General features: G+C 36.4%; 3 protein-coding genes across 4 annotated transcripts; 1 reads left to right on the top strand and 2 right to left on the bottom strand.

Moving 5' to 3' along the window:
• Positions 1 to 1,943: 1,943 nt before the first annotated feature.
• LOC149384127 (Duplicated homeodomain-like superfamily protein) lies at positions 1,944 to 3,613 on the bottom strand. The gene is made up of 2 exons (XM_089629085.1): positions 2,904 to 3,613; positions 1,944 to 2,643 (listed from the first exon to the last, which is right to left on the bottom strand). The coding sequence occupies exons 1-2, from the start codon at positions 3,389 to 3,391 to the stop codon at positions 2,106 to 2,108; spliced, it is 1,026 nt and encodes a 341-aa protein (XP_089485211.1). The 5' UTR covers positions 3,392 to 3,613; the 3' UTR covers positions 1,944 to 2,105.
• Positions 3,614 to 12,691: 9,078 nt separating this feature from the next.
• On the bottom strand, positions 12,692 to 16,873 carry LOC149384126 (polarity axis stabilization protein). Its single transcript, XM_089629389.1, has 4 exons — positions 16,620 to 16,873; positions 14,843 to 16,322; positions 14,152 to 14,344; positions 12,692 to 13,140 (listed from the first exon to the last, which is right to left on the bottom strand). Exons 2-4 carry the CDS (start codon positions 16,195 to 16,197, stop codon positions 12,919 to 12,921), a joined length of 1,770 nt encoding a protein of 589 aa, XP_089485515.1. The 5' UTR covers positions 16,198 to 16,322; positions 16,620 to 16,873; the 3' UTR covers positions 12,692 to 12,918.
• Positions 16,874 to 19,428: 2,555 nt separating this feature from the next.
• Positions 19,429 to 21,170, top strand: LOC149384125 (uncharacterized). 2 transcript variants are annotated; one of them, XM_089629177.1, is made up of 4 exons: positions 19,429 to 19,573; positions 19,684 to 19,773; positions 20,379 to 20,608; positions 20,898 to 21,170. In XM_089629177.1, exons 2-4 carry the CDS (start codon positions 19,686 to 19,688, stop codon positions 20,922 to 20,924), a joined length of 345 nt encoding a protein of 114 aa, XP_089485303.1. In that variant the 5' UTR covers positions 19,429 to 19,573; positions 19,684 to 19,685; the 3' UTR covers positions 20,925 to 21,170. The 2 variants fall into 2 exon arrangements, with proteins under 2 accessions (XP_089485303.1, XP_089485304.1); XM_089629178.1 differs by having other exon boundaries at positions 19,467 to 19,565.
• The last annotated feature ends 665 nt before the right edge of the window (positions 21,171 to 21,835 follow it).

The following is a 21,835-nucleotide window of genomic DNA, read 5'->3' as shown; positions in this document are numbered from 1 at the left end:
TGTATTTCAAGGTTGAAGGGATAACATGCTCACTCGGTCAGACCAGTGGCTAGGTTTTCATTTTTTTTAATTTTTTTTTTTCGAAGTACTTCTATGAAATTACTCCTAATTTTAGATTGTTATTTTGATAATGAATTGACATGTCACTTGATTTTCAATGGAATGCCCTTAAATTGTGCACTCGTTGGCCAGCATAAGATTTTTTTTCGAAACGTTGCCGTTTTTATTTATTTAGATTTTCATCGTTTTCTTTGTTGTTTCTTCAAATTCATAATGTGTGTATGTGTTTGAGCATGTGTTTATTTGAAATTTGACAACATTGAATTGGCGGTAATCCTGGATACAAATGTTGCCTTTAATCAACAAAATCTAATAAGATTAAAGTGCTCCATCCAAAATATAGCACAATATGTCACTCAAGAGCTCTGAGAATGCTCGGAATAAAAAAATGAAGGTGGACACCAAGGCTCAAATGGTAAGAATTGGCTTTTGTAGGCTTCAGAGCGTATTGTCACTCAAGAGCTTTTAGAATGCTTGGAATAAAAATGGCAGGAAGAGACCAAGGCTCAAATGGCGAGAATTTGCTTTAACATGCTTCATAGCATATTTTCACGGGTGACGGTTTTCAACTATCTCAAAACAAGGTTAAATTTCGTAAGGATAGAATTTCGAGAATGTATTCCATGTAGACTCACCCCAAGGGTTTACTACTACGGTTAAGTTCTTCAAAATTTTGGGTTTAGCTCCAAACTTAGAACTCAAGTTCGAGACTTTGATCGATTGGTTAGGTAATTAGTGAAAATCGATGAATTTTTTCTAATTCGAATGTTTTCTCTACTTAACTAAATTTTTTGTGTGACTCTTGCTAACCGGGACACATGTTTCTTCTGTAGGCATTTCCATATTCCGTGACCTTGGCATTACCATTGCTATCGATATTTCAAGTCTTGGTTTTGATTATAAATTAGTATTTTGCTTCCTTAATTTTTTTTTTCTCTCATAATTAGGAATTGTGTTATACTCAAATTCCTACATTTTAATTATTGGCCTTCTAATTTGTATTGTTAACTTTTACCAGTTTAAATTTCATAGTTAACATTTGACTCCTCTATTGTTTCTGTTGTGCCTATTTAGTGTTCTTTTACTGTTTTGCCCATATTACGTAGTACTACAACATGATATATGCTATGATTTGCATTCATTCCAGTTGGGCATCATTCAAAATTGACCCCCTTATGTAATCCAAGACAATCATTTTCCGATTTGATTGACATACTGTGTGAAATTTTTTGGCTTTATATGATTCTACTATAACTTTCTTCCCACTTTGATAAACTTGGTACAACACTCAAGGACTCGAGTCTTTCTTTTGTTTTGCATATACTCTGAGCGAAGCTTACAAAAGAGCAACGACCAAAGACAACTTGCTTTAGTTGTTCCAAACAAAAAGGTTAAAAAAGACAACTTGCTTCATAATTTCATGAACGGAAATGGAACACGGTGGCTTGTATATGCAATGTAGTTTCGTCATAATTTGAAATCTTAAACCGGTTCCATGAATTGTTTCTTTCTTAAGCTCTATTTCAAACTCATAAAAAAATAAAATTTATTCTATTTTTTTTTTGGGTGTTATTTAGATGGAGAGAAAATAGAAGTAAAAATAAAGTAAACTCTCTTCTATTTTATTTTTGTTTTATTTATATTTTCACTTTACTGTTATATCTCTCTCTTAATTTCTATATTGTCTAACACAACATAAAATTTTGATTTTTCCTCATATTTTTTTTTCTCACATTTTTAGTTCCAAACATAAAAAAAAAAAAAATGTTTCTCTTACCTAATACTCTAAAAACAATATTGACTATAGACATAAAAAAAAATCTCTACTGAAGAATAAAAAAACATAAAAAGCAAAGAACCAAAATAGGACTCTTGGAATCCCATAAAAATGGTTATTTATTCCCCCCTCCTTTATTTTTTTAACCCTCCACTTAAGATTAAATTTCGAAAAAAAAAAATTTAGAAATAATCCCAAAATATTAAAACACGAAAAACCACAAAGAGTTCTCTTGAAAAATGATTTTTTTCCCCCTTCCCTCTCTCTTTCATTGGTGCATTGTCGGAGGAGCCATAGGGTAAGCCACCGGGACGACGTACGGCGGAGCATGGTGCGGGTGAGGGTGGTGGTGGTGGTGGTGACCCGGCGGCAGCATGACAGGCGTCCCCACCGCCGAGCCCATGTGGCCCCCCGGTGGGCCCACCACCGGGTGCCCCATGGGCGCCCCTCCATACATCCCCATCCCGGGCATGGGGCCCGCCCCGCGGTGGTGAGGGTGCTTGAGGCCCAATCCCGGGGGCGGGGGGGCGCCAATTGTTTGTTGTTGCTGCTGCTGCTGCTGATGATTTTGTTGTTGGTGGCCGGTGATGGGTGGTGGGCCCGCCTCGGGCCCACCCCCGCCATTGGCCACGCTGGTGATGTCGTGGATGCTCGATCTCCGCCTGTCTCGGTTCACCGAGTTCAGGCGGATGAAATACTTTTGGGCGTGGCTCGCCACTTGGGTCGGCGTCCTCGATATCACGAAGTTCCTCGAGATGCTCCTCCAATCCCCTTTCCCAAACTTGTCAAGACCCAATAGAAACAATCTGACAAAAAAAAAAAAAAAAAAAAACAATCAATACAGTTCATTGGTCTCTCATTTCACACATACCCATAGAAGTAGAAGTATAGTAGTAGTACTTGCTTGCTATTGAGCTAAAAAATTCTGTAAAAAATCAGGCACAAACTTCAAGGTGTAAAATAATAATTTTTTATTTTTATTTTTTTGTTGCTCATCTATTTTGGGAAATAACAGAAAGGGGGATTCGGTTAAATTAATTAACTTAATATCCGTATTATTCCATACCTGTGCTCTTCCTCGGTCCAAGGAATTCCTTTCCGTCGCTCTTGCTCGGCCCTAGATCCTCCTTTTCCGGCCGATTCGTGACCGAGCCCGGAAGAGGAGAACCCATTTCCGTTCGCCGACGAGCTCGCTCTCTTCTCCGACCCGTGGTGGTTTCCGTGAGACGAAGACGAAGCGTTGCTGTCCTTGCTTGAGTAGTTCGGCACCGGGATTTGACCGGCCTCGATCGCCGCCACGTCATCGACCAGCATCTGGAAGTGCAGTCTCAGCTCCTCCATGGATTTGGTCGGAACCATGGAAGCTATCTTCTCCCATTGTTCCTTCCGAGCCTCGCTTTCTTCTTCTTCGTCTTCTTCTTCTTCGTCTTCACAGTCTTCGTCTTCTTCCGTGTCCTTGCCTGAAACCGTCCAGTGCAGAGCTATGGCGTTTTCGAAAGCTTTCTCTTCTTCTCTGCTCCAACTAGTTGTAGTGGTAGTGTTACTACTTGACATGGTTATAGACTTTATATTAAAATAAAGAATAAAAAAGAACCAGAACAAGAAGAGCAGAGAGAAGAAAGATGTTAATTTATCTTTTGGTCTTCTTTGCAAGCTTTGGTTTCAGAAGTTTATTTTATTTTCTTTTTTCCTTTTCTTCTATGGGAATGGTGTGGAAAATAGTTTGTAGAACAAAAATGGGATTTTTTTTTTAAAAAAAGAGAATTAAAAATCAGTTTTTATTCTATTTTATTTTAAAAGTAATTGCTTGAGGGGGTGCGCAGGATAAGCGGAGGAGCAGAGGGTGTAGGATAAGGAGTGAGGTTGTCAAGACTCAAAAAAACTATCAACTTTCATGAGGACCACTTCGGAATTGAAGGGATGGGTTCTTTGTCATGTTCATATCATGCTAACAAAAAGTTTTTTTTTCTTTTTCTTTATTTTTCTTTTCCCCTCTCTCTCTCTCTCTCTCTCTCTCTCTCTCTCTCTCTCTCTCTCTCTCTCTCTCTCTCCCCATAATGTGTATGTGTTTGTCTATATGCGTTGTAGTTACTTTTGATTTACAGTGTGAGACATTTGCAATCATGGAGGGGTTGTAATAACACTAAAATATCATATTTCAAAATATGAGGCCCATAGAATCTTTCAAATTCACTCTTAATATAAGCTTTACACGTTAGTCTAAATTGAAAACACAATTACTAAAACCAATCTAATCACTTGTAAAAATATCAACAAAACAATGAGTGCGAAAATGATTACTTATTCTTTATTATAATTACCCGATTGATTGCAAAGGAAAGGTGAAGAAATTAGTTGGTGACTTGTAATATTATTATATTGGTGGTTTTTTGTTTTTTTGTTTTTGAACTACTTTTATAAGTAAAATCTAAATCGTATATATAATGTTCATTTATATTTTGATGATCGCTCGCAATAATTCAATGTCGATATTCGATATTGGATTTTAATGCGAGTATATTACAGTTTAAATTCAAGGAGTATATTTGCACGTAATTCATCAAATTTCTCCTTTAATTACACCCCCTAGATAATCCATCTTACAATATAATGACGAATTTAAGCCTAGATAGTGACATCACCGTAATAATCAAACAAAATATATTCTAAATTATGGAGTTACATTAACGGAGTTACATAATATATTACCAGTAAGTAAAAGTGTAAATTCGGATAACGTGTACTGATCATCACTCTATATGAGTATATGTAATGTTTCAAACCATTTTGGCTCCTTCTTCTTCTTCTTCTTCTTCTTCTTCTTCTTCTTCTTATTATTATTATTATTATTATTATTATTATTATTATTATTATTATTATTATTATTATTATTATTATTAGAGTTATTGGCGGCATAAATACCACAACTTTTTGATATTGGATGCCCTTAAAAATTTGTCAGTATGTTATTTATTTTTATCTCGTTCATTTTAATTTTACGATGTTGGAACAAAAGATTTGGGGTTTAAAAAAGGTAAATCTAGTAACGTATTCAATTTCAAACATGGTTTTAAGGACGTAGTCAACGTTTGGTACATTTTGTAATCCATCAATTTACAGAAATAAACGGTTAAAAAATATCGAAAATACTCTTATGTAACATAAATTAGAGAAACCACATCGTGCTCACCGTAGTATTCTCTGATGAACATATATAAATTAGAGAAACCACATCGTGCTCAAGTCTTGGTACATTTATTACATTATATGAGTTGAAATCATTAGTTTACGAAATATTACTTGGGATTTATTAAAATTTGTCTTTTTTTGCATCAATAATAATAATAAGGGTTATTGGCGGCATAAATACCATAACTTTTCAATTTATACACTTTTATACCACAACTTTTTTTCGGCGGCAAAAATACCTAACGTTAGGTTTTAGGACCACCGTTATTCTCATTCCTTTAAAATAACATGTTGACCCCGGCATAAATACCACAACTTTTCAATTTTATGGGTTATTGACGGCATAAATACCACAACTTTTCTATTTTATACACTTTTATACCAAAAATTTTATAGAAAAAATAATTAATAGACTATGAGCTAATTGTGAAGGTAGAGTTCGACCTCATAAAATAATTTGATATTGGACCGCCAAAGTCCAACATTCATTAAAGCCCATTTCGATAAAAATAATTTAAATAATTAATAAACGACAATTATGAATTGATTGTTATTAATCATTGTCGTACGAATTTAATAACTCACTTGGGCCCGGCCCATGTCTATTTTACGAGCTCGCAATGTCACTACCAAGGTCGTGACGAAGTTGAAGTCAACACATGAGAAGTGATATCGCCTTGAAATACGGAGAATTGACGATTTCTACCGAGCCTATTCAAACGCAGTTCGACGTGGCAGAAGAAGAGGCGATGAAGGACGAAGTCGCCAGCATGTGTCTCCAAGGATTTCACATAACGTTGTAGTATGAATTCTATTCTTCAGAGAGAATTTGCACGTTATTTTACTTTTTTACCGCATACTCTCTCTCTCTCTCTCCCAAATTGTACTTCTGAGCACGTCGATTGTGTTTATAATATTCCGAGCTCGACTAGTGTACTCAAGACCGAATAAAAAAATAAATTCGTTTACTTGTTCTTAAGATAGTTGTTTATAATTGTACTCTCGTTTCCTTACGATGATTTTCTTCGTAATTGTTGAGGCTCGAAAATACATCAACAGTCTCTTTTGGGGCATTTTGTCGAACACCTTGTGCACGTTTCGGAGATTGCCGGCGTTGATGTAGAGAACAAGGAATGACGTGGCGATAAAAGAGTCGGCGATGACACTGAGGCGGAGTGCCTGAGCATAGAGTGACGCACCAGGTGAGAAGGTTAAGCACGTGAGTGATTTGAGGATGGAACAGAAAGTGGGATCTTCGTCGTGAGAGAGCGAGTGAGCACATGTCGGCGAATAGGAGGAGGAAATTTTGCGGTTGACCCTAGCTCATGTGAGATCCAATGGGTATAAAAGTGTATAAATTAGAAAAGTTGTGGTATTTATGCCGTCAATAACCCATAAAATTGAAAAGTTGTGGTATTTATGCCGGGGTCCACGTGTTATTCTAACGGAATGAGAATAACGGTGGTCCTAAAACCTAACGTTAGGTATTTTTGCCGCCGAAAAAAAAGTTGTGGTATAAAAGTGTATAAATCGAAAAGTTATGGTATTTATGCCGCCAATAACCCTTATTATTATTATTATTATTATTATTATTATTATTATTATTATTATTATTGATGCAAAAAAGACAAATTTTAATAAATCCCAAGTAATATTCCGTAAACTAATGATTTCAACTCATTAATAAATGTATCAAGACTTGACCTATATATGTTCATCGGAGAATACTACGGTGAGCACGATGTGGTTTCTCTAATTTATGTTACATAAGAGTATTTTCGATATTTTTTAACCGTTTATTTCTGTAAATTGATGGATTAAAAAATGTATCAAACGTTGGCTACGTCTTTAAAACCATGTTTGAAATTGAATACGTTACTAGATTACCTTTTTTTAAACCCTGAATCTTTTGTTCCAACATCGTGAAATTAAAATGAACGAGATAAAAATAAATAACATACTAACAAATTTTTAATGGCATCCAAGATGAAAAAAAAACAAAACTTAATTTAGTTTAAATATTAAATTTGTCCACAAAAATTGTTCTAAAATTTCAGGGGACATAGTCGCTCGGCCACTGGGCGGGGATTCGGCCGAGGGGTCTCTCAAGAGCAGGATTCTAATGTCCAATTCATGGGCTCAAACCCTAATAAAGAAAAATGACTAAACTGCCCTTAAATAAATAAAAATACATTTCTATGATTCTATCTATCATTTTCCAAGCAAAAACACTACGCTGCCCTTGCCTCTTTCTCACGTAAGTGACTAGGAGCTTAACAGTATATACTAACAACAATCACCACAAGTTTTAGTCCAAAACTTAGAGCCAAATTTAATTATGTGTACATCTTTAAAAATAAACCAAACTCACATGATTCGTATACATCAGACTCTCCTCTCCGTCTTTAATTTTTGTGTTCTTCTTCTTTTCACAGGTCTTTCATGGGTTCTAAACTTGAAGTTCCAAATATTATAAAATTCATGTCAATCTATCAAAATCAATCAAAACTTAAAATTTAACATTTTTATCATTAAAATTAGAGACATAATTTTTTTTCTTACAAAAATACATTTTCATAACTGCTTTCTTATTTTGTGATCGATATTCGTAAAATTTCAAAATTATTCAAGAAATACAAAATTATAAAGGGTATTAATTATTAGAATTTTTTCACAACTCATTTAATAATAGAACTATCAGATTCTATATTTTAGTTAATTTTGATAAAGTGATACGGATTTAGTAATATTTATATCAAAATCCCTCTAAACTTATGGGATGTCCCAATTGTCTACAATATCCGGCTATGGAAAACGGTCAAGAATTGCATTTAATGATGATGAGAAATGAAGTTTGTCCCAACTAGCACGTCAAATTTCATCCTAGTCGTATTTAAGACATAGTTGGATTTAACATACTATCTTCGTAACTGCATATTGGGTCCTCACAAAGTGACGTAGTAATTAATTAGCCACTAATATCCTTTTTTTTTTTTTTTTTTTTTTGAGTAGAGGCACTATCGGCCAGGATTACATGATATATTAGCAGTGTAAAGCGCAGGTGGCACTATCGACCAAGATTACATAGTAGGTGGCACTACTGGTCAAGATTACATACTTATTAGAATAAATCTTAGGGGGCATGTATTTTTGCATCTCATGGGGGCTTGAACTCATGACCTCTCCGTCGAGGTGTGCGTGAGATTACCGCTAGACCAAACTAGCTACCACCACTAATATCCTTTTTGTTGCTCTACTTGACAACTAACCATGGCATGACCCAGCAAACTCACAGTCCAACAAAAATCTGAAGATATTCAGAGATTTAGCAGTGGAAAGAAGTGAAGGGTGTCACCTTCAACAATCAATTCTTAATTTGCAAATTTGACAGATCATGGAATGGGATAAGATTTCCATTGTGGCCCAGCAAAGTTTACAGAATCTTTTCCTTTTGGAATCTCATCTTCAATAAAAGTAAAAACACTATTATTATTATTACCAGTCAATTTATGTTGCTCTTCATAGATACTTGATGGCATTAGGGATATGGGATTCACAAAAGCGAACCACTCTTTGATTAAGCATTTGATAAGAGGTATTTAGAATAAAAACAAATAAAAGCTTTGGCGCCATTAAGATTTACCGCTCGTTTCGTGTTATGCTTGGTTTGTTGCACCCCATTGCGAGTTAAAGGGTAAAATAGTGATATGACATATTAGTCTAAACTTTAAATCCCACTCAAAGATGGGATAAGCTAAACATGGGCAATTGGACAGAGAATTCTAATTTCCTGTTTATCCAAATCGAAATTCTGGTGGTAAGCGGAACAGATTTTGTTCTCTTATGAAAATGGCTGGAATTACGGCCACAAAGGGATGTTCCAATACTATTAAAAAAGGGTAATTGGCGGCATAAATATCTCAACTTTTCAGATTTATACACTTTGATACCACATCTTTTTTTTTCTTTTTTTTTCTGCTAAAATACATAACGTTGGTTATTAGCACCATCGTTAAGTTTAAGTCGTGAACTGCCGATGTGAACTCTCAAAACTTAATAAATCCTCAGAAAACTGAATTAAAATTTGAAAATGATGTAATTTGCTCTGAAATGTGATTTGCTCCATTCTCTCAGGTTTTTCTTAACAAGCTAATCATATGCCTTCTCATCCTTATTCTTCAGCTCCATCATTCGTTGTGTAAACTCTACTGGTGTAGTCGCTCTTGGACAAGACCAAAGCATCTGCTTGAGAAGAAGACCACTGTGTTGTTGCTTGAAGTTTGCGTGAAGATGTCTCATGCAGAATCTAACTTCGGCAACAGGGAACACTGCTGTTACTGCAATTTCTAGCCCTTTTTATCTGTCGGATATCAGGGTAAACCTCTTAGGATTCTCTATCTCAAGATCTTCAAACAACAACTTCATAAACCACTTCCAAGTTGCAGTATTTTCCTTCTCAACCACTGCCCATGCCACCGGATATTGAGAATTGTTTGCATCAACCCCAACAAAAGCCAATATCATTCCCTTCAAAAAAACATCCATCAAATCCTAATATCGGCCGACAACCTTTGTTAAAACCATCTTTACATGCTTTCAAACTGATGTACACTCGCTCAAATATTCTTTTGCCACCTATGAATCTAGTTTTCAGCACATGAATGGTACCTGGATTTGTGGCCGTCAATTGCTTGCAATAATCGTCCAAGATCGCATATTGTTATTTGATTGACCCCTCCAATAGCTCTCTGGCTTTCTTCTTGGCCATGTAGAATGTACTTTTTGACACATTGCTGAATTTCGTCGAAGAAGTCATTTCTCTGAAACTCTGGCAATCCATACTTGGATCCAGTCTGAACTGCTCCATAAAGTGCTTCGACAGCCATGGACTTGTCACGTGTTTGTTGTCGAAAAAAATACCACAATCATGCTTATCGACAAGAGTATTAATCCTTATTGTCCTATTGTCTGAATTTTGAACTCTTGCATAAAGCACCCACTTACACCCCAGCCCTTGACATTTTGCTCTGAGTCTTGTTTGGCGTTGAAGATATATTCAAACTCTCGGTCACCTTTTATGAATTGTTCTATCAAAACTGTCCTCAGATGGTCCACATAAGGAAAACCCATACCTAGCTTGAACTCAAAGTTTGTCGAGTTTGACCGCGGGTTGTACTCGCTATAACACGTCTTGTTTGATGGTTCGTCCACATCGTTATACAAGCTCACGAGATCACTGCCAGACATAACTCCATCAGACTCATTGTCGCCTCCCTGTACATCACTATTGCAAACCTCATTCACCACAAACCACCAATGTTCAGGATTCATCCTCGTGATTCTGCAAGTCGTCTTCATGCTCTCATTCGTCGTTATACTCCTCCTCTTCCAGGTCGAAATCATCATCGTCATTCCCTTGTTGATGTTCAACCATTACAACAGATCGTGGGCGATGTGAAGATGACGCCGAGGACGAACAAACCACACCGAAGAAGAAATAATTTGGGGGTTTTACTATAACATTTGTTTTGGGGTTTTTATTTCAAATTTGAGGGTTTTATTTGTGTTTTATTTTGGGGCTTTTATTTTACATCTTTTCAAATTTTAATTCAGTTTTTCTGTCGATTTATTAAGTTTTGAGAGTCCACATCTGCAGTTCACGCCTTAAACTTAACGATGGTGCTAACAACCAACGTTAGGTATTTTAACCGCAAAAAAAAAAGAAAAAAAGATGTGGTATTAAAGTGTATAAACAAAAAAAAAAAGTTGAGGTATTTATGCCGCAAATTGCCCTTAAAAAGTAAAGAGTAAAATTTCAGCTAAAATTTTGAATTCCGGTTTCCATAACTAAATTTCGCCGGTTTTCAATTTATATATATATATATATATATATATATATATATATATATATTAATTATACACATAACATTTTATTAGATTTATATTTGAATAAAAATAGGGTATATTAGGTATATAGCCAATTTAAACATTTGCTTTTGTAAAATAGCCAACATTTCGTAAATCTTAGGTAAATAGCACCTGCATTTTATTTACGCCTATTTACGAACGTATATTTACAAAAATACCCATAAATACCCAAAAAAAAATATGAACTTATTTATGGGTTTTTTTTTTTTTTTTTTTTTTGTAAAAATACACTTGTAAATAAAATGCAGTGGCTATTTACCTAAGATTTACGAAATGTTGGCTATTTTTTCTAAATTCAAACATTTGAATTGGCTATTTTGCTAAAAAAAAATTTATAAAAAACAAGACATTCATAGCTTATTTGGCGTTCTTTAACCCTATTTTATATGCTAAACTCATTTAAATATATGTAAATCTTTTTTAATAATATTTTCTCCTCAAATATATTATTTGTTAGGATGAAAATGTATCAGACCATTCTTAACACTGAACAACCATAAAACACCGAACATTATCGTTCGAAGTGTGAACATGTGGGAAACGATTAGGATCATAAGTCGAGATCCGAATACCGACCAACAAAACCGAGAATATCGGAGAAGTGATCGGTATAAGTAAAGACTAGTCAAATTAGGCTTACAATGGTCACGTAAATACTTATAGGAGTTTGTTAGATCTGCGAGAAGATTAGAACGATTACCACTCACACACGATGTGAACGGTTACCAAGAAACCATCTAGGACGCGAGAACTGATCAACTCATGTCCAGACATAAACCCCCTCTTTCTAGCACCAAACTATTGATGTCAGAAAATAGTATGTCTGGACGTGGATTAATCAATTCTCACATCTCAGACTATTTTTTGGTAACTGTTCACATCGTATGTGAGTAGTAACCATTGTAAGCGTAATTTGATTAGTATTTACTTATACCGATCACTTCTCCGATATTCTCGATTCTGCTGATCGGTATTCAGTTCTTAATTTATGATCTTAATCGTTTCTCACACGTTTACATCTCGAACGAGATTGTTCGGTGTTTTATGGTTGTTCAATGTTAAGAATGGCCTTATAAATTCCCATCGTAAGATTATTAAATACTATAGCTTAAAAAAATCACTATCTCATTATTGCTTTAAGTCGTCAAAAAAATTATTTCGATCGAGCTGAAGCATTGAAAAATAAAAAATAAATAACAAAATTTGGTAATTTCAAAGAAAATCTGGCGGATATACTAAAATCAACATTGTAAAATTGATCAACCACCACCGACATTTTTTATTTATTTTTACTATTGGTAGTTTGGTACGAATTTGTTGGTTGACGTATTTCACATGATAATTTTATGGCATATATAACCTATGTTGTCATTGTGACAACTCTCTCTCTCTCTCTCTCTCTCTCTCTCTCTCTCTCTCTCCTCCACTACAGAATTAGATGCCTTTTTTCACGGACTTGTAACTAAAAACGCTTTACACTGACATCACACTGCGAGAAGTACACAAAGCATGAACTCAAAAGTCTCCCTCAATTCGTAATTCTTCCACCTTTAGAAAGAAAGGTTCTGAAAGATAAATTTCCAAATAGTGAAAACAGAATCGTCATATATTGTACATAACCTTCCAAGCTTCGTTTTCTTACCCGAATATTTCCTTAAATCCAAAACTAATCAATGACTTATTTTTTAGTCAAAACTACCAATACCCAATAAATAAAAATAATTTCAAGAAAGAAAAAAAAATTAAAAAAAATCATAAAAGGATATCAAAAGAACTGAGAAACTGAATAACTTGTAACGTTCTATCGACCTACAAATACAATCGCCACATGTGTTATTCTCATTTTCCACCACCATTTTTGGAGAAAAAGATAACAAAAAGAAAAAAGAAAAAGGAAAACGTTACAAATTGGGACGACTCTATAAGAATTGAACAGAGCATAATTTAATTTATGATTATAATTATTATCTAGGTGATGATACAACCCCGAGTTGTTGCACGAAGGGGCGGCCCGGTAATTTCTTACTCTGCTCGGGGCTTGGTTGAAGAAGAGCTGCTTTTTCGGGGTTTAAAAGCAAAAGCTGTTGGACGTCCTTTGGAAGTACGTTGAACACTGCTTTTAGATCGCTCTTCAGTTTTTGGAACGCCACGGTCGTGTCTGCGATTGCCTTTCCTGATTGCTGAAGCTGAGGAATAATCACAGTAACAGTAAAAATTCATCGCCGCAGTAATTGTTTGCGTGTAGCGTTGTAAAGCAGTTTCATCTAAAAACAATTGATAGTGAAACGCCGAAAAAAAAGAGGACGATAAAAAAACCATTACCATCTTTGTTGTTAAGTTGGACAGATTGATTCCATTACCCAGTACAGAAAAATTCAAATAAAGCAAAGTGGTCCTAAAAAAAATATCTTGTGGCATTTTAGTATATTTCAACTGACTTAAGAAACATAACATAAAAGTAAATTATAATCCATAACTAAAAACAGTAAATAAAAGTTTTTAAATATTTGTCTTATTAGAGTAAGATTTTGTTTTAATGATATCTTTTGAAAATTTATAAACCTGTTAAATTCTGTTAATATGTTGTTTAGCTGACGGAAATTCATGAAGAAAAAAAAAGTGTAATATATATATATATATATATATATATATATTTTTTTTTTTTTATGAAAGTATTTAAAATGCTACAAATTAAAAGTTTGATGATTATTTTGCTTATAAATTTATGTTAGGTACTAACTGCATAGTAGTTAATTGACTATTTACGCTAAAAATCCTAAATAAATAGAAGAAGAACTTAAGGCACAGAGCAATCTGGTTTAGACTGTATATAAATGACTGTGTATGTCCTCTACGAAAAAAAAAAAAAAAAATTCACAAACCATGTGCGAGCTAAAACCTAAGTCCTTGCTCTTGTACTAAACTAAGTCCTTTTTTTGTTGAAAAATAAACTATTTAATATACACTATTAATAAAATCATCAAGTGAGAAAGGCTTAGACATGACAGTTAAACTGAATACTTCTTTCTCATGTTAACCTCTTTACTGATTCCACCTAAGTAGTAATACCTTAACCTCTTTACTGATTCCAAAGTAGACCAGTGATCTATAATAAATAATGTCAACCCAAGAATAACCCTTAGCCCCTAACGAAAGCAGAAAATAGCATAAAGCCTATCGGACAAGATTGAATTTACCTGTAACTCTGCGAGAATGTGCCTTTCAATGGCATTGAAGGAATCGACTATTTCCAATTCGGGCATCTTTGCGATGATCTGATGTATGTCAGCTTTCATTCTTGCCTGACGCCAAAGCCTTTGCTGTTCCTGTTCAGCCACAGAACGTCTTCGTTGAAACCAAGGAATAAAATTCGGTCCTTTCAGAAACCGCCTACAAAAAAAAAAAAATTAGGCTACGATTTATTTACATTAATCCACAGGTTTATGGATACTTCAGCAATGTATTTTTTTTCTACATCAACAGAATCATCACTTATTAAACCCAATGTCTTAGTGTACTCTAAAAAAATAGAAAACTCTGTTATGCTTTTCAGTTTGGAGTCAAGTTTGAGATATAATATTTTTAGAACATTCAGTCATGAACTACTCCAATGGAGTACTGTATCTGACTCTAGAAACACATGTTATTCATGATTGAAATCGACAATGCGCATATAGATCAGATATACTTTTTTCTTTCAAAAGTATTATGCATCAACAAAATCATCACTTAACAAAACCCAATGTTTTAGTGTACTCTAAAAAAATAGAAAATTCTATTACACTTTCTAGTTTGGAATCAAGTTTGAGACACAGTATTTTTAGAACAACATGCAGTCTTAAACTTCTCCAATGGACAAACTGTATAGATCAAAATGATTATACTTACCTATACAGGTCGAGCCAATTAGATCTCATCCGCTTGGCCATAAACTTCCCGGGTCCTCTGGCCGACAAGGCGGCCAAAAACTCGTCGGCATTAAAAGGGGCGAGCGGAGGAGGGTCCACGAACGGCGACGACACTTCCGAAGGAACGACGGCCCCGAAACACGGCCCGAACGGCGCCAAGAAATTGGTGGTGAGCTCCAAGAAGTGTCGTCGCAAGATCTCGTTATTGACCACAGACATAGACTCCTCGATCCTCGGCGAAAGCCCCGCGTCCACGAGCCGGTTCAGCACCGAAGTGTCGGGCTTGGTCGAGGCCGAGTATCCGGTCCATATCGCCTCCCTGTGCTCCGTCATCAGGCAAAGCGGACCGTCCCGCCTCAGCTTCACCGCGCTCAGCAAGCTCTGGAGCCCGAACCGCTTCGGAATCCTCGCCGAGCTCGGGCTAGGGTTAGGGTTTCCGACGGAGACGATGTGCGGAATGTTCCGGAGGGACTTGAGGAAGAAGAGATTCGTGACGCCGAGGACCACCGGAGGGAACGGGTCTCCGTCCCGGAGAGAGTTCAGGCGGGCGAACTCCGGGCTGTGGATCGTGAAATACGGCCTGAAATCGACGCTGCAGAGGAGCGGCGCGACGAGGCTCACCAATCCCGCCACGGCTTCCGAGCACTGGGCCGGGGTCGGAGCGATGACGAGGACGGGCTCCCCTACGAGGACGAGCTCCCAGAGGACCCAGAGCTGCAAGAGAAGGCCCCGGAACGTTCCGAACACGTCCGAGTCATCGAATAGCCGGATCTGAGGCAAGCTGACTCGGAGCGTGGCGTTCCCGATCGGAAGCTCCATCGGGCGGCCCGGGTCGGGGGCGGGCCAGGCGGAGACGAAGCCCGCGACGTGCTCGAGAGCCTTCTTTCCGACGTCGAAATACAGCGGTGCCATGATCTGAAGGAGCGGCCGGAAAACGGTCGAGAACGGGTCCCGCGAGAGGATGACCACCGATTTCTGGTCCCCGCCTCGCCGGAGCCGCTCGTCGTGCCTCTCGCGGTTGAACACGTAGCCGTAGATAAAGCTCGAATCTTTCTCCTCCGTTTGCCTTCTTCGGAGGCGGAAGAAGAACATGGAGTCGTGGATGCTCGTGCGGTTCTGGTGCTGGGAAACCGAGTCCGGGAACGAGCTGAAGGAGACTTCGAGCTCCTCGTCGTGGCTCAGGCAGTTCGGCGGGTAACACTCTTCCATGACCTGACCTCGCTCCAGATCGAATCTGATTACGCAGAACGCGACGACCCATCGATTCAGAGACTCCGGATCGAGCCTCGGGCTCGCCTCAGACTTTGCCGACGAGAACGACGCGGACCGGCTCATCTCCGCTGATCTCTCAACCCCATGTCATATCACTTTATATATAGCCTAAAGAAGCAAACTTTCTGTTTTTCTCCCCAATGGCTTGACACTATCTCTCATCTCCAAATTGAAACGCTATTCAAACCCTAAATGAGAAAGAAAGCGAACAACGCCCAGTCAAAATTTCCAACAGAAATCAGGGAATTTTGAACATAAATAAACAGCTACGTCATTTGACAAAGATCCATAAATGGGTTTTCTTTTTGTTGAATTTAGAAATTATCTCTATTATCAGCTACTTAGGTAGAGGTAGGTAACTTCAAATCGATCAACGAAGCATTAATAGGAACAGAGTGATTTTACGCAGAGTTAAAGCAAAATCATCGAAGTTTAAACATAAGCAACAACATTTGGCAAAGATCCACAATTTAAATTTCAGTTACCGGGCTAATCTTAGATCAGCACCGCCTTCGTTGCCCAAAATTGTGCGGAGGCAAAAGGGTCGCCAAGAAATAAATAAATAAATAAGTAAAGAAGGAATGTCGATGAACAAACCGAAAGTTCGCTTTCCTTAGAAAAGGCTCGGGCGACTTTTTGAGCAAACAGGGAGATGTAGATGATAACCAGCAAACTCGCCAATGCTTCGACAGTTTTTTGTCGATTGAAGAAGCACAAAAACGGGAATTATTATTTGTTTTAAACTGAGATCATCTTTAATGGGAATAAAAACATAAATAAACCCATTTTGGAAAGGAAAAAAAACTGATAATAATTTATTTAAATAAAAATTGTGTATAACAAGCTCATTAAATATAAGAAAAATTGTACAAAATAGTCATTCGAAACTTATTGATTAGCAAAATATCAAAGGTTTCAACTTTTCAACAAAGTAACCAAATTTACGTTTTCAAAAAAAATTTGACAGCCAAAATTAAATTTTTTGACGATTATTATAAGCAATTTATCACTTTAAAAAAAATTAATCTTGGGTTCAATTTTTTTTTTGAAACCAACTTATTGCACATTTTGGCTATTTCACTCAATTAGGACAAATTTTGACTATTTTACAAATTCATAACTTTAAATTGGCGATTTAGCTATATCACCCTTAAATATAATATAAGAATCAATAAGTGGTTCATGAGTATGTATGATCTCACAACGCCTTCAAACTTCAATATACGTGATATCGTGAGTTCATATTTATCGGGATCATACAAAATTTAAATAAAAAAAAATAACAAAAGAAAAAAATTCATTTTAATTTTGAGTTGTTATGCTTTATCAGCTTGTCTTGGAGCGCATGTTATTTGACGATTGTAATTGTACAAAACCGAACCGAAAAATTGGATAAAACCGATAATTGAATCGATCCAAAATCGAAAATCGGTGCCACGCCATATAATCGAAGCTCGGATTTGGATAACCGATCCAGTTTAAAAACAGGACAAGATATTGGTTTAAGATTTTGAAAAAATCGGATATCGAATATTTAATCGATTATTTTTTATGAAAAGATAAAATAAAAAATAAATAATCTGTTAGGATTATATGACTCATTTTTACTTGGCTTTTGATAATGAGAATCATTTATAATCGGGTATGGATTTAAAAACTAGTTTCATAATGATTATGGATTTTAAGAACCGAATAATCGGTTTTTTAAACCGGTTTTAAAACTGGATCCGAATCTTAAAGAACCAGATAACCGAATTTTGAAAATCAGATATTAAAACAGGATATTAGATTTAAAAAATTGGATAACTGAATATTCGAAAAACCGAATTTCGATATTTTACTAAACTAGACCGGTTATTGGACCAAATTTTTTAAAACCGAAAATTCGGATTCGGATATAAAAATGGCCAAAACCGAACCAAACCGATCCAGTCTTAGCCCTAATATTAAGATGCCTAACAACATGAGGCCGAAGGTTCTTCATACAATGGCTGGCTCTTGGCATAATCAAACTTCACTTGGCGTGGAGCTAAGTGTAGGTAGCCGGATCCCAAACCCCGGCTACTCCGAACTGGACCTATAATGAAAACTCTTCAACATGTACCTTCGCCTTGGAAGCATAATTTTTGTGCCTTTTTGAGGAACGATATAAAGGCTAGTCATTATAGGACCTCTTTGATTAAGAATCCAAATTAGCTAAAGACTAACTCAGCTGGGACTTTCAGGTCTTGAACAGCGACAACGAGCTGACACTTTGACTCGCTAGCAGTCTTCTCAGGTTCGACACCCATAATAGTGTTCACACCCCCCAACAATAAGGACACGAGTTTTTGATCCTAGAACCGCCCAACAGGTAATGCGAGAAAAGTGTTTGAGCCTAGAGTCACAACCGCAAATGAAGCTTTTACAAAGGTAGGACCTCGAGTTTTTTCTTTTTTGGCTTGAACGATGTGGGACTTAGAATAGTTGTAAAAGTTTGGGGATGGTTTCGACAAAGGGAATTGGGTTCGTGGATAATTCTCCAAAAAAAATTTAACGATAGGTTGCTTGAAATTTTCGAGGTCACAAAGACCTAGGCAGTCACTATTTTTATGTTTGTAAAGAGCTTCCCATTTACACGAATGCATTCTCTTTTTGAGATCGGAGGAGCCCTACAAAAATCGGAAAACGTGTTTATGGATGTTAGTGACGAGAGACTTAGGAAGCCTATAGAAACTCATGACATGGCTATGAATAGCTTGCAAATGGATTTAATGAGGGTTTATTTTCCGGCTTGGGATAAGGAGGAGCAGTCCCAATATGGATTTTATTTCATATGCTCGTGTTTTTTTTAGATTTGCAAGCGAAATTCGGGAGTCCCAAGATATTTTTCATGACAAGTAGTGATTTGTCAGTGGAATTGCTACCAAATATTGTTGCGAGACCAATGAAGCGTTGAGCGACAAGGATTGTGAGGCCGACGAAGCGTTTGAACAAAGAGTACTTCGAGGCCGACGAGGCATTAAGCGAAAAGGGTCGCTATGATTGATAGATGGTCGGCAAATAAAACTTAAAATATATCGCACAAGGGAGAGAGAGAGAGAGAGAGAGAGAGAGAGAGAGAGAGAGAGAGAGAGAGAGAGAGAAAATGAGAGTGCGCTTAACAAAGGTTTGTCTTTTGGATTTGACTGTCATGATTTGAAATTCTATATTTCATAAATATATATGTCAATTTAACAAATATAGAGATACAAAATTAATACTTGAAAAAGCAAGCACTAAAAGTAAATATTGAAAAAGTTTAAGGATATGCTAGTTATTTATTTATAATGTTATGATTTAAAGGACATGCGTTTCACTAGTAAAAAACAAAAAAAATAAAAAAGAAGAAACCCTAATTCTCAGAGCTCTCTCACTCTTCCCCTCCAGTCTCGTCGGCGGGATCTCAAAGGGTACTCAAGTATGGCTTTTGATTCTCGTATCTTCTTTGTCGTCTATTCGTAATTCTCATGGAGATTTTCATCGCTCAAATGGTTTTTAATTTACTTTTTTTTTTCGTGGAATCGACAGAGATGAAGGTTATTGCAGCTTACTTGTTGGCCGTTCTCGGAGGCAACGCTAGCCCTACAGCCGCTGATATCAAGAATATTCTCGGATCAGGTAATGGTTTTTTTCTTGTTTTTTTTTTGTTTTTTTTTGTTTTTTTTGTATCATCAATGGAATTTAAATCGATGCTGTTCTCAGTTGTGGATTTTAGGGGTTTTAGTATTTTTTTCTCCCGGCTCAAATTAAGTCAGGGTTTTGGTTTTTACTGATGTTTCATTATCTTTCGGCCAGAGATTGTTGATTTTAGGGATTCGATAATTTGTTTACTCGTCCAACGTGCCTTAGGTTTAATTCGTTATATCATGATTCTCTGGTAGAGGCATTTGAACTAATAAGCTCGCATTAGGCTCTGTTTGATATTGATTGTCTCAATTTAGTATTTTTCACTGTTTTCAGTGGTTCCCTTTTTTTTCTTTGAAAGAATCGGCAGTGTACTCGGAGCTGGTAGTTGAATCTGGTGAATGAATATCATTGCTGTTAGTTGTTTTCAATATTTTATTGAAGAGGTTTTACCATGATAACACGTGTGATGTTTGTGGGTTTGATTTGTCTATGAAAGATTCGCGAAAAGCCAGTGTATGAATGATATTACAGGACAGTTTGCTGTGTTGAATCGATATGGTGAATGAATCGTGTATTCCTGTTTGATTTATTTGCAGTCGGAGCCGAAGCCGATGACAAGATGATCGAGCACCTCTTGAGCGAGGTCAAGGGAAAAGACATCACGGAGCTGATTGCGTCCGGGAGATCGAAGCTGGCCTCGGTCCCGTCTGGCGGTGGTGCTGTTGCCTACTCTGCCGCCCCCGCTTCCGGCGGCGGCGCTGCTGCTCCGGCGGCTGCCGAGTCCAAGAAGGAAGAGAAGGTTGAGGAGAAAGAGGAGTCTGATGATGTGAGTCTCTCTCTCTCTATCTCTCTGATAATTAAAATTTTAATAAATTTGCAATTCTTCAATCCCAAGGGGGTTGGTATAGAGTGGTAAAGGCGATTCTTGCGACCTTATCAGTCTTTGACAATTAGAGCCAAAGTGTAGTCTCTTGGTGAATTTAGTCGCGGCTTCAACCCAGACTGTCACCACTTAAAAAAAAAAAAATTGCGAGCTGTTTGATCACATTTGTTGTATGTTAACGTGTTAAAGACGTTGATTTTGATCGTTGTTTGTTTTTGTTTTTGTTTCGCAGGACATGGGTTTCAGTCTCTTTGACTAGAAGGTGTCGCTGATTTCCTCGAGGTTTTACGTTTGCTGTGTTTTTTGAGTTTTTGGTCTTGTAGTGGATTTTTGTTGCTTTTGTTTTCTTTAGAGGCTTATTAGAAAGATATCAGTAACTATTGAATGCTGTCTTTTTAAAGAGTTCTATTAGTTGCAGTGAACTCTGTAACTTCAAGCGATACTTGTTTACTTGGGTTTAGTTTTGCTACACAATATAACTGCCATGATCGTGTTGCATTTTCAATTCTTGCGCTATGCGTTTTGACTTTATTTATTTTTAAAGGCGAAGATCTGAATTTGTCTTCTATGCATAGAAATAATTCTGAAGATCTGAATTTGTCTTCTATGCATAGAAATAATTCTTCAGTGTCAAGTAATCAGAAATCACTAGTACTTACTCTTAACTGTAATTATTTGGCTTCCGAATAAAAGCCATCCAGCCCTTCAAAGAAAAAAGAAAAAAGAAAAAAAAAAAAGAAATAAAGCCAACCTAATCTTGGTTTGTATGACAAGTAAGATCAAAATAAGGCATTTAACATAATGTAAAATTTTCTTGAAAAGCAACCACAAATAGAGGATAAAATCAGAAGAAAAATTACATATGAAAATAATTCTTATCTAGGCAAATTATTGTCATAGTTTTGGGCAATGCCCTTAAACTAATCCATGGATTTAACTCTTTATTTCTCACATTTAATTCAGCACCAATAAGTGAATTTGAAAAAAGCTTAATGTTACTGCACGTTTGAAATCTAGTTCCATGTTGAACACTTAGGAACCAAGCTTTTGGATAGGTAAAACGTCCAAAATACTAGTTAAAAAACTTTGAAACGATTAAAATGATAAAAGCAAACACTTCGAATTCACTATAAAAATGAAGGCAAAACATTTGAAGATAATATAAATATG

The sequence above is a fragment of the Urtica dioica genome, chromosome 10, assembly GCF_054948205.1.
Source record: "Urtica dioica subsp. dioica isolate 48M chromosome 10, U.dioica_male_clone48M_v1_H2, whole genome shotgun sequence".
Classification (NCBI taxonomy): domain Eukaryota; kingdom Viridiplantae; phylum Streptophyta; class Magnoliopsida; order Rosales; family Urticaceae; genus Urtica; species Urtica dioica.
This window is presented reverse-complemented; position numbering and strand designations above follow the sequence as displayed.